The 12,570-nt window shown below is 33.7% G+C and overlaps 3 protein-coding genes across 7 annotated transcripts; 2 read left to right on the top strand and 1 right to left on the bottom strand.

Moving 5' to 3' along the window:
* The first annotated feature begins 1,283 nt into the window (after window positions 1-1,283).
* Window positions 1,284-5,303, top strand: PIG-Z (Phosphatidylinositol glycan anchor biosynthesis class Z). The gene is made up of 3 exons (XM_053755243.2): window positions 1,284-1,641; window positions 1,875-2,814; window positions 3,505-5,303. Exons 1-3 carry the CDS (start codon window positions 1,476-1,478, stop codon window positions 4,346-4,348), a joined length of 1,950 nt encoding a protein of 649 aa, XP_053611218.1. The 5' UTR covers window positions 1,284-1,475; the 3' UTR covers window positions 4,349-5,303.
* A 262-nt stretch (window positions 5,304-5,565) lies between these two features.
* LOC128675718 (uncharacterized protein) lies at window positions 5,566-12,565 on the top strand. 4 transcript variants are annotated; one of them, XM_053755304.2, is made up of 7 exons: window positions 5,566-5,742; window positions 5,838-6,033; window positions 6,196-6,286; window positions 6,473-6,887; window positions 7,043-7,152; window positions 11,247-11,434; window positions 12,338-12,565. In XM_053755304.2, the coding sequence occupies exons 1-7, from the start codon at window positions 5,653-5,655 to the stop codon at window positions 12,415-12,417; spliced, it is 1,170 nt and encodes a 389-aa protein (XP_053611279.1). In that variant the 5' UTR covers window positions 5,566-5,652; the 3' UTR covers window positions 12,418-12,565. The 4 variants fall into 4 exon arrangements, with proteins under 4 accessions (XP_053611279.1, XP_053611260.1, XP_053611270.1 ...); XM_053755285.2 differs by having other exon boundaries at window positions 5,838-6,286; XM_053755295.2 differs by having other exon boundaries at window positions 5,838-6,286; window positions 11,499-12,458.
* LOC128675685 (osteocalcin 2-like) lies at window positions 7,189-11,088 on the bottom strand. 2 transcript variants are annotated; one of them, XM_064436723.1, is made up of 5 exons: window positions 10,789-11,088; window positions 10,359-10,485; window positions 10,081-10,182; window positions 9,560-9,892; window positions 9,173-9,271 (listed from the first exon to the last, which is right to left on the bottom strand). In XM_064436723.1, the coding sequence occupies exons 2-4, from the start codon at window positions 10,483-10,485 to the stop codon at window positions 9,642-9,644; spliced, it is 480 nt and encodes a 159-aa protein (XP_064292793.1). In that variant the 5' UTR covers window positions 10,789-11,088; the 3' UTR covers window positions 9,173-9,271; window positions 9,560-9,641. The 2 variants fall into 2 exon arrangements, with proteins under 2 accessions (XP_053611230.1, XP_064292793.1); XM_053755255.2 differs by having other exon boundaries at window positions 7,189-9,892.
* Window positions 12,566-12,570: the final 5 nt, after the last annotated feature.

Below are 12,570 nucleotides of genomic sequence, written 5' to 3'. Positions count from 1 at the left end.
TAGATCGTAAGATTTTTAAATTCAAACGAAAATATGCGCACCATTGCAAGTTTTTGTACAAAGTTGTAGATTAATAAACACAATATTTATTAAAATAATGTCTGCATCTGCAAAACTGTATTGTACAATGATTGAAATTATTAAGGAGTGTCTTTAAATCTCAGTGTTGTGTTGTAAAGCATCTGTGTCATATATTTAAAAAGTGATTGAGCTCAATAAATCCTAATCATTTTTAGTAAGTAATATAAAAATTACTTTGGGCAATAACAAATTACACAATAGTGATAATATTGTTACGATATTGAAAGAAAAAATATACCTTTTAACTAAAAATGTATAAAAGAATACATTTTTTTCATTATGACACAATGTTATGCCACATTGCATATTTCCAGATTTGATTAATTATATTATGATATTTCCAGATTTATGATATTTAAATATCTACCTATCTGTATCATTGTATGTTGTATCTGCACTTTGCAAATATATTTTTATATATTTTGCCCTAGTATTCAATATAGATTTCTATAACAACTGATTTATTAAATCTATTAGTTTTGATAATTTGACAAGTTTGTCAAGACAATAATATCAATTGCTCATTCTTGATTTTAAAATGTATTAACAACACAATAATAATAAATATAATAAAATAATAAAATCATATCATGGTTCATTTTGTTATTATTTTTATTTAGATAAAAATTACACAGACGTAACTTGCAAATACACAAACACTGAATGTTTGTGCATTTGCATGTTTGCCGTGGCATCGTAGCAACCCATGGATTTTGTAAGTACTTCGTACAACCGGAGTACCTACTAATTCCATGTAGCAGCCAGACGGCTGAACCGATGCGGATGAAAAGCCACCTGTTTGGATGCGGATGAAAAGATGCCCGCAATTTTAATTTAATTTTGATTCAAGATATTTTTGTGTAGCCTATAATCCTTTCCGAAGATTACAAAAATCAATCGCAATCCTTAAGTAATCGTTATCCCATTACTTTTTACCCATCTCTGTTCGACGTGGTCGTATCAGCTCTGGCGGACCCTAAAATAAAAAAGTGCTGATGGGCACTATTGCTGTCTGCTGGATACCCTACATTCTGGTGCAGTCTGTTAATTTTACAGTGTTGTACGGTTATTTGCATGAGATTTGTTGGTTTGCTTTGCCAACAAATCTCATGCAAATAACCGTACCTACACTGTACTACAGCCGATCCCAAATTAAAAAAAATATATTTGACAGAATAATGTCAATGTCAATCAGCCAGCCTTTGAGTCCCCGACCGACCCGACATCTACTTATCAGCAAGCAAACGAACCGGACAACGATACAATAATGTACTTGAAATAAAAAATAATCACTAGTTAAATGGAACCGATAAAAATGATGGTATCATTATAGCCTAGCCTCCAATTCCCCGATATCGGTGTCGCCTTCGCTTGCACTTATATGCGTAGGCAACATGTTTTTAAAAGCAGAACTTCTAAAGGCGATCGCTTTTACAACTCCAGTGAAATTACCCATATCGTATTGGTTTTTAGTGATTTTGCGGTTTTTACTAACTTTACTTCCGCAACGAGGATATATCCACCCAGATGAATTTTTTCAGAATGTGGAGGTCATTGCAGGTAGGTATACTTTTCTAATCGGGATAGCTCAGTTATTGCTCATAATAGTTACCTACTTTGATTACCTACCGAGTATTATTATGCACTATATAGCCAGCCAATATATTATACTTAAAATTCTCGTTTTTTTTTGTGCCTTGAAAAGGCATAATTGGTAATCTTTCAATAATAAACAGAGTGCTCCACAAAGTTATTTAATATTTTTATTACATTAAATCCTATTCTATTTGCAGGAGATATCCTCAATGTGGATGTGTCAAGAACATGGGAGTTCAACCCAAAATTCCCAGTCAGAAATATTCTTATACCAAAAATGGTATTGGGCCCCCCAATACACTTCATCCGCATAGCCAATCCTTACACCATGTACTATTTTGATATAGATTTAAAAACCCCTTATTATTTACTAGTCATACCAAGATTATTTATTTGTCTCCTGTCTCTTATAAATGATTATTGTCTATACAAAATCTGTGTCCTTTACGGTCAAAATTATAGAAGCCGTTTAAAAATATTTGCCAGTTCATATGTAGTCTTTGTCTTCTGCTGTCGAAGTTTTTCAAATTCCTTTGAGATGATATTCTTCTCTCTCCTGCTGTTATTGGTTGCCCAAAGCATGGCCAAGACCGATAGAATAATATATCATGATGAGTTTCTGACTGAGAAGTATGAAAAGGCTACATCCCCAGTGGAAAAAGTTAAATTATTTAAGTTGAAGACACACTTGCCCCAGCATTCCTTGAACCATGTTATTATTTTGGCCACAGTAGTTGTGGCAGGAATATTCAGCCGGCCCACCTTTGTGGGTTTTGCAATCCCACCTATATTTTTCTGGCTTCACAGAGGCCTAGGGTCTAAGGTAGTGGGTTTTAAGGATTTCCACTATAGAATCTTTGTGTTCATACTCTGTGGAATACCCACAGTCATACTATTTATACTTGTTGATTCTGCATACTATGGCTACCTCACTCTGGGGGAACTAGAGTCCATTAGATTGTCTTGGGATAACTGGGTTGTGACTCCTTTGAATTTTTTGAGATACAACATGGACACGAAGAATCTAAAGCAGCACGGCCTACATCCCTGGTGGCTGCATCTGGTGGTGAATGTGCCACTCCTGTTCAATGTGCTAGGCATATTGGCCTTCAGTACCCTATCCAATCACACATACAGGTAAGCTGCAAGCTATCTCCCTCTATAGCAATTTGAAACATGAGGTAACATCAGACTGAAACATGCACAGATCTCCCATTTGCCTCTGGTGTGTATGTCACTCATGCTGTAGTGTGACAGGGTGTGGAGAGTACATACCTTAGGTATAAGAAAGAGGCTTTGTATTGTATCCTATAAGTCTGTATATAGCTTGTCTGTAATCTTATCTACCTATTGCTACTCCTCTACTCATTTTAACATTTTTGGGTCAATTTTCGAATTCTTAGATAAGTTATCAATGTGAGTTAATTTCAAAGAATCACCTGTCAAAACTCAATTTCGTGATAGCTGAGGGCTTATCTACTAGTTGTTACAAAATCAGGTCTTTAATAAAGATGGAACTTTGAAGTATACCCTTATCATTTCTTATCACAAAGTCACTATTTATTTATGAGGTATGTTTAATAATATTGCACATGTGTTAGTTTTAAATTGTATCTAGTTATAGGTGATAAAAGTGCAACTTAGAATTACATTCATATTTTATCATTCTCATCAGCTCATCTGAGCATGGTCCTAATTACATTCAAGACTGTCACATATAAGGTCCAATATCCGCTTAAAATAAACCAATTCAAAATAAACTTTTTATTTTATTCAAAAAACTAGAAAATCTCCATCATTTTTCAAAATCGAAAATCGTTTTTACAGATTCATACGAGGTCAATACAGCAAGCTGCCGAGAATCCAAAGCATCACTGGCCTGATGCTGCTGTCCCTCGTCATCCCTGTGGGCATCCTCTCTCTGATCCCGCACCAGGAGGCACGGTTCATTATCCCTGTCCTTGTCCCACTTGTCTACCTCTTCGGCAGCCATCTACACCCCAACGAAGGTGACGGACCCACCTCTAGGAAACTCAAGAAAACATTCCGTTACAGCTGGTACATTTTCAACATATTACTAACTATATTCTTCGGATTCATTCACCAAGGCGGCATTTATCCCTTCTCGTGCAGTCTCCACAAAGATATCAAAAGTGTATACGGCGTTCATACTCATGTAATAACCACACACATTTACAGTGTTCCCACGTATTTATTACAACTTGAGAGCACTACTACTGTGTGGCGAGACCAAAAGACCGGTCACAAGTACCGTTTAGCGCCAAGTACGTTTATGTACATGTACGGTTCACGCCCGACTGATGAATTGTTCACAAAAATTGACGAAGTTCTCAGCAACGCGGAAATGTTACTCCATAAAAACAAGAAGAAATACAGGTTTCTATTAGCATCTCCTTGCTCGATGGAGGAGAGAATCCGCCAAGCCGCAAGCAAATATCATTACATAGACCTTGTTGAAGACGCTTCATACTACCCTCATTTTAGCACTGAAGCTGTCCCGAATTTTCCCAACGTTCACGATCATTCTTGCACTGAATTTAGTTTAAGCAAAAATGAATCCTACACAGAAATGGGCTTACTTCAAAGGCTCACGTGCTTTTTGAATAAGTTTTGCCTTAGAGTATATAAAGTTAAGATAGCAACAAAATAGTTTTAAGGAGTATCCGCCTTATTATAGGTCTTGATATCGCTTCATTCCAGGATCTAGTCATTTGTTTTATAGTTTTACTTCAGCGAGACCATTCCATAGACATTAATGCCATAGACATAAAGACCGTAGTGTCGCATAAGAACAAATAATGCACAGTCACAATGAGCAAATTAATAGCTAAAAAGCTATTGTTTCGTTTTTTACTGTGTACTTGTGTATTCATTCATCATTAGTTATATTCATCAATTATTTTACAAAATGTGCATTCGTAATGAAAACGAGTTCGTGCCATGAAGTCCCGCTTCAAATGTGGAACTATGAATAATGGGCATGGGCCACTTTGTTGTTGTCAGCGACTATGGGGCCATATGTGTATCTCATATTTTGTGGCACTTCTATGTTCAATTTCGGTTTTTAATTATACATTCGAACTTTTGCATTTATAAAGTCTTTAATAATCTGGGTCATAAATACACATATTTTAAAAGTAATTATTTAAAAAATATATTTTATTCATTTATTTGTACTATTTAGATTTTTTTATATAAAATGTTTTTACAAAATGCTATTTGATTGAGTTCTGCTCAATATATGTATGTACATATTATTAACTAGTATATTTTGGAGAAGCATGGCCTAGTTGCCCTTTAATTAGTAGGTGTAAAAAGTATTTTACTATTATAAATTGTACAAATTTGCTTTTCTAATAAGAACAATCAATTTTCGCCTTATTTATTGTAAAGTAAGATAAGAATATTTTTTCTATTTGTTATTTTTTGTTTTCTTAAAGTTAAATCATGGCATTTATATTTTACTGGCGGCCCGTCCCGGCCTCGCTTGGGTAAAAACATAATAAATTATACTTATAAGTAAGTATGAGAAGAGCAGTAGGGTAGGCTTAGTTATAACAAGAAGTGTTAAAGGTTTTAATAAAATAAATCTGACTTTTATTTTGTATTTCCTTTTAATTTCTCACCTATTAAAATATCACAATATGGATGGCATCCCATTCCATTCCCATCCTCTTTATATTAAAATGTTTTCGAAGAGCCTCTGAAATTCTCACTATAGATGTCCTGGAATGTGGTGATCATGTCATGCATGACTTAAAATGGAAAACAATTTCAAGACTCTTCAGATGACTGGCCGTATGTCGCTTGCTGGCTTGCTTATAATTCCCCACGCATACCATGCTTTTGCATGTTTGACAGACGTTAAAAAATGTCAAAGAGAAATTTGTAAACAAAGTAGGTAAATGGAAACGTGTCGCTGTTTTTATTTACCTATATTTGGCCTCATTTAAAATGAATTTCGAAGAAACCGTGAAAAAAGTACTAACAAATTCTTTAAAAATGGTAAAAATGTATGAATGGCTATTGGATCTCTATGTATTGGTAAATATCACATCACAGCTTTTTTAATTCACTTCCATAACTAAATCTATCTAGCTATTCGAAATTAATTTGACTTTGATTTATTCCTATCTCAGGACTTCTTTGTTGACGATCACTGGAGTAAACTACCAAAATCATGGCAGAAAGTGTTTGAAAATATGGATGCCTCAAGCCTTGGAGCAATAATATCTGGAAAACACACAAATCACATGTTACCCCTGTCGTTTCTTGCTCTAGTGAGAGCAATTGAGGCCTATAGTCTGTCACGGAAAAGGCTGTTTGACCCGGAAAGTAAGATTCCGATTTCCAATTATCTTGGACATCCAAAGTTAAAGAATTTGTTTTTGAAACATGTTAAGCTTAAGAAGAGACATGAGATTAGTTTAATGGCAGATATAGTGAAGTTGACAGCTTTAGATGCTGATTGTAATGCTGTGGTTGACTTTGGCTCAGGCTTGGGGCATCTGGTGCGGATGCTGGCATACAAACATGAGTTCCATGCTGCAGGCATAGAGTGTCAGACTCAGTTGACTGAAGAGGCGAGGTCTGTACTCTTGGTATGTATGTTGAGAGACTAATTATGTTAAGATCATAATCTTTTTTTAGTAATATTTATTATTTATCAATTTTATCTTGAATTTTCTAAAACTACAAACAAACATATTACTTATTTGTACAACAATTTAACACTTTAAAATATCTATCATTGCTAAAGTTATTTTTGTTACAGAAAATTGGATCTTGAATTAGAATATACAGTGAAAAAGCATTTGAATGCAGACAGCATATCCAAACTTCACCAGCCAACCCATTACAACATCACATTGTCTTCTATCAATCAACTGGATGAACTATCACTACCAGAGACAATGGAAAACTTTGGTTTAGTGGGTCTTCATCCTTGTGGAGATTTGGGACCATTATTACTTAAATATTTTGTGAACTCCAGCAAAGTCAAGTACATATGTGTTGTTGGCTGTTGTTATATGAAGCTGAGTTGTGGTGGGGGAAACACAGGGTATCCAATGAGTTCATATTTGGCAGCTCTTGATAATGGACTGTCTTTTGTGAGCAGAGAGATTGCTTGCCATGCCATCGAGGTTTACTGTGAGAGGTTGGTGAAAGGAGACTATCAGGATTTGAAGGTACTTGTGTTTTTGTGTAAGATGATGTGATAGTTTTGTATAATGTATATTTAATTTGATTTTGCATAAATTGAAGAAGCAGTGAAGGAGGCTGTATAGCAATAAGGCTGGTAAAGATTTTGGCTTGATATCTAATTTATTGATGTGATTTTCAGGTACATGCTTACAGAGCAGCTCTCGAAAGAATATTAGTGGACAATGACCCCAAATTGAAACATGCTCCAGTGAGGAGTATCAAGCATACAAATAGCTTGACTTTTCACCGGTAAGAAAACTGAAACTTTGTTAGATAAACATATCGTTCACTTGCGACGACAATGTGACATCTCAAAAACCCCAACTTTACAGGAAACAACTTTTAAACTTTTGAACGATCTTATTTTTTTAAATACTGTTCGAACGACCTAACTCTGTTAGAACGTATTATAGGTTAACTAATGAACAAATTAATTATGTATAGTCATCGTATGTTTACAAAGAGAATACCCATAATTTATACGTTTAAAAAAAAAAGAGAAAACTTATCACCATTTTCCTGAAATATGCAAGATTTTTGATGTGTTATAATGAAATGTAACGTTGAAGATGATAAACTAAGTTGCATCGTGTTGAGTCATGAAATGATAAAACGTTGATATCGAAAATGTTTCTTTAATATAACAGCAATATGAAATATCAAAATAGTGGTAACTAGTACTTAACAAGTTTTACTTAGAAATATATTTATGATGAGATCTTCAATTACAATTAAGACATTAAAATAAGGCACATAATTAAATCACATATAACTTCTTTTCGTCTTTATTCAACAGTCAATCAATAACTAAGCTTGGCCTAGTAAAAAAAGCTTACAATAATTATCACAATCATGTATGGCACGTTAGCAGAATCATCAAAGATGAAAAAATACTGATATCAAAATTAAAAATTCTAATAATAAACTTTTAACAAAAACTATATTAATTCAGTCTTCAGACAAAAAAAGTACTCCTTATCTTAATTAATCAGGTTAATAAAAAGCTACAAACTTTCAAAATATGATCTGTAGTATTCAGGAATGTGATTACCATTCAGCAGAGAAAATATATCTTCTTTCTTCTTTTCAGCTAAACCAGGTTTTCTGTCAAAAGCCTTCTTGAGGGGAAAGTTAAAATCAACCTTCTTTTTTATTATGATAGCTCTTTTGAATTCTTCAGCGTAAGAAGTTTTGAAGTATAATGTATCAGGCTCATCTTTCAGGAGCTTAAACACTTTTATCTCTGAAATTTTAATGGTATTTTTATCTTCATCCTTTTGAAGCACGAAATTTACTTTACTTATTACAGCTTTCCAATCGCAAATATCACTATAACAGATTTCGTTGACGTGAATCGGCGTAGATTTCTTTCTGGCAGCTTTTATGGCGCCTATGAAACCTTCAGGGGTATATATAGGTCCAGATCTCAACTGCCTTTTCACATGCCGTTCAATCTGAGAGTGAACTGAGTCGCCTTCGTTTTGGGTATGCCCCTTAATGAGAAATTTATGAGTGATAGACTTTATATTTGGATAGTTCTGCACAGAATAAAAATACATAGCCGTCGTGAACTTATTCTTCTGCTGTCCAGCAGCATTATCAGAGTAAAAAACAACGTCAACTGGTTTGCCACCCTCTGAAATATTTTTTATATATTTAAAAACGCATGTGGCAATCTCGTTGGCACCTCTATGAGCCTGTGATTCGTCCCATACATAACATTCGACAAAGTGATTTTTAATATCGTAAATTGTCAGATTCAGTACGTTCCGTTTTGATTTGTAATAGAATACAGATATTTCTCCTTTAGGGCACTGAAATACTGCCTGTAAATCATAAACTGCAACAACTATATTATCATCATTATCCTTTTCCTTCTCATTTCGTGATAAAAGTTTTTCTTGGTGGTGTTTTAAGTAACTTTCCTTCTTCATTTCTTTTTCTTCTTCAGTGCTATTTTTGTAAGCCTCACAAAACTCACAGGTGTCTTTTTTAGGGATAAAGAAAGATATATTGAATTCTTGTGTGAATATTCGATAAAACATAATATAATTAACAAAACCAACATTATTAGTCTTGCATTGTTCTACATAGTCTCTGTGAATATCCGAAATAGTCTTACTTCCGTCAATGTAATGTCTTTTTGAATTAGCTCGCAAATAGTGAGATTCAATTTTAGGGATAGCTTCAATGAAACCTTTTGCACCATTGTCATCTACGTGGGCATGGTTAGAGTGACACCCACGTTTATCTTTGATTAAAGAGATGTTTGTATCTTTATTTTTCTTCTTTAGTGCAGTTTCTATAGGTCGGTTATTTATTGCCAGAGTGTTTCGAAAGAAGTCCTTGCAAACCCTTATTTTTACGCCTTGCAAAGTAAAAAAGAATGCATTATTATTGTTTCGTTTCGGTGCTGGAGTTCTATTTTCATCAATTCTAACATAACGTTGTACTGGCTTTACTTCATCAATGGACTGAAGTATAAATGACCATTGTCTTTCAATATCACCCAAATTCCAGTAATCATTTAGAATTTCTTGGCGTTGGGTTTCATTAATGAGGGATCGGCATTTAAATTTACAGGTTTCTTTACAAGGGGGCTTAAGTATTCGTTCAGGCATTACTATTTTAGTTTTAGATGATACATAGGACTTACCACAATTTCTCAAATTTTTAGCAACATTTTTCTTCCAATAACTTTCCTGTCTTGGCCATTTGTTTCCCTTTTTTGTAGGCGTCTAAACTATTTCATCTTCATTTGAGTTTGGAGTTTGATTTTCAGTTGTAGCTATGTTTGACTGATACAATAAATCTTGTGGTAGTGTATTTTCATTTATTGCGACGGTAGACATGTTTTCATTTTGGTTTATTTCTTGAGAGTTCCTTTCAGATGTCATTGGAATTTCACTAAATTCAGCTAGTGTAAATCTGAATTTTGATTTTTCACGTAACTCTTGATAATCTGGATCTTTAACTGAGTCATCGCTATCTGCCAAGAAGTATAAATAAGAGGATAATGATTTGTATTCTAGTAAAGTTATAAATTTAGGTACACTTTAGGTTATCAGGCAGTCAAAAACTTATCAGCGCAAGAAAATTAAAGAATACATAATAACAAATGGATACAAAATTTGCAAATAATTTGTTTTGGTTACTTAGCTTTTAAGTTTTACCGACCTTCTACAAAAGATGATGACGAGGAGCTACTGGAAGAACTACTGGACGATGAACTTGTAAATTTAGAACGGCGGCGATAGTTTTGAGTTGTCTCTGAATTTTCTGAAATCGATGAATAAGTATAATAAAGTTTACACCGATATTTTAATCAAAGACTTTACTCTCGATGCAAAACCAATACACGGACATCCTTCATACAATAGACTATCTATTGTAGGATGTCAATGATAGTGGTTTCTAAAGCCGCAAAGTACGGAATAGTCGTGAAGCATACTTACCGATCATTTCATTCTCTTGAGTATCTGAAGAATCCATGTTACGAGTATCATTTGAAACAACATCGCAACCATCATCATCTTTTTTTTTTCTTGCTAACTCTAACATCAATTTGGTCCTCGACCCCATCTGTAAATAATATTATTAGCACATACAGTGTAATAAGTGGAAATAAATATTTAAGCTGACTTAAAATTATTCGGCAAAATCAGCACATCTACAAATAACCCAAATTAAATTTCGCTAACGTGTAATCAAATTATCATCTTCAATGTTACAATAAGAGTTATCTAAGTGAAATTAATATTTTTTACAAGAAAACTGTGATATCAATAACCTAAAATTTTAATATTTTTTAAAAATTTCACGAACACTGTGATAACAAGTTGAACCATGTTATTGAAGGAAGAAAGAAATAATATAAATACTTACTTTTCACACAAAAACGCTGATATTATCGTGATGTCACGTTTTTGGCGAAAGCCGGGAGCACTTCACACTAGCAACAACAGACAACAACTGAGCTGTCACAGTCTTGATGCTAACTGCATCGCCGAGTGAGATAGTGCTATACAGTGATATTTGCATCTCATTCTCTCGTAACTCGGCTATTTTTAAAGTAAAAAATACCGCGATTTTACCGAAAAATAGATCGCGACATCGCGAGTTTGAATTTCAATAAAACAAAAAATTGAATATTTATAAATGTCACACTGTTGTCGCAAATGAACGATATTAATCCATATTCCTTCCATATTTCACTTCTCAATTTCAAATACTTAGAGCCTATTTTATATCATTAGCCATGCCAGGCTATGAATTTGCGCATCTTGAAAAATATTATATTATTTTAATGGATTGCATTTACATAAGAATTTTTATTTTTTCAGATATTGTGCTCTCGCCACAGAGAGATTGAACATAACTTTGCCCAAGTGTGAACGAGCGTGGGCTCAGGGCGAAGACGACCTTCAGAAGTGGCGACGCGTGGTCACAGTGTACACACTTCGACTGGCACTCGCGCCTTTAGTCGAGACTGTGGTATTACTGGACCGAGTCCTGTTTGTGTTGGAGCATGGTAAGGTTTTTTATCTCCTCTGGTTTCTTACGTTGCATATTTCTCCTAAATTTCAAATGTCTAGTAAGTTTCAGAGTTAAGCAGGTGACGAATGGACAGACTTTACAAAGCTATGGGTTCCTTGTTTAGTTCGGAACCCTGAAACGGTAACTAATACAGGTCAGGCAGTTTTACTCGTATCCTAACATATTATAAAAAAAAAGTCCCCTGCCACGTCTGTCTGTCTGTACGCAGTTAACTCAAAAACCACCGGACGTATTTTTTTATATAGAGGGTTTCCCGAGGAAATTTTAGGTGTATTATAAAACACAACATTTGCGACCAATTGATCGAGTGTCTTTAATGAAAGGAAAAAAATAAATACATATATTAACATTAAATACTTTACACATATACATTTGTACAACATACAGTTTTACATTGACTTTTAATTGAACTCAATGAACATTTAATTGTTTGGCTATTTGACGGCTGTGAATCAATTTATTTATTAGACAATGAACAGTCTACAATAAGAAATAATAAACTATGCAGGAACAGGATGTTTTGCATATTCATAAATTACAAAAAAAAAAGTAGGCTCACAATTCGTAGAAAATTGTGATTTATTTTTATCAATAAATAAAAAAACCCATTGTCCCTGACATGTCCCATTAAATCATGTTTATGAAGTTAATGAGTTTCTCTACAATTACTTCAATCTATATATTTTCTCTCATTGTCAAATAGCCCATAAACCTACCTCAATATTAGTCTTACATTTTGGCACCTATAAATGTGAGGTGATATAAATTGGCACATATAGCCGAAGTATGAGATCGTTTATTAAGAATCACAAGAATGTAATATGACTAGAATATATAACAATTATAAGTTGAATAATACCTGTTATTTATATTTCAGGTCTGTCATGCACAATACATCCAGTGTTTGATCCTAAAATTTCTCCCCGGAATCATATAATTATCGCCAGGAGAAAGTGATTTTATTATTTAAAAAAATGTAAACATGAAAAAAAAAGCCGAATTTATATTCTTAAGTTTAATTAAAAATGTTTTATAAAGGTAAAGTTTTTTTTTAGGAATAATTTTCCTTAAGTACCTAGTTTGGCAAAATAGGGAATTCATAAATGCTAA

Source organism: Plodia interpunctella, chromosome 2, assembly GCF_027563975.2.
Source record: "Plodia interpunctella isolate USDA-ARS_2022_Savannah chromosome 2, ilPloInte3.2, whole genome shotgun sequence".
Taxonomy (NCBI): Eukaryota; Metazoa; Arthropoda; class Insecta; order Lepidoptera; family Pyralidae; genus Plodia; species Plodia interpunctella.
This window is presented reverse-complemented; position numbering and strand designations above follow the sequence as displayed.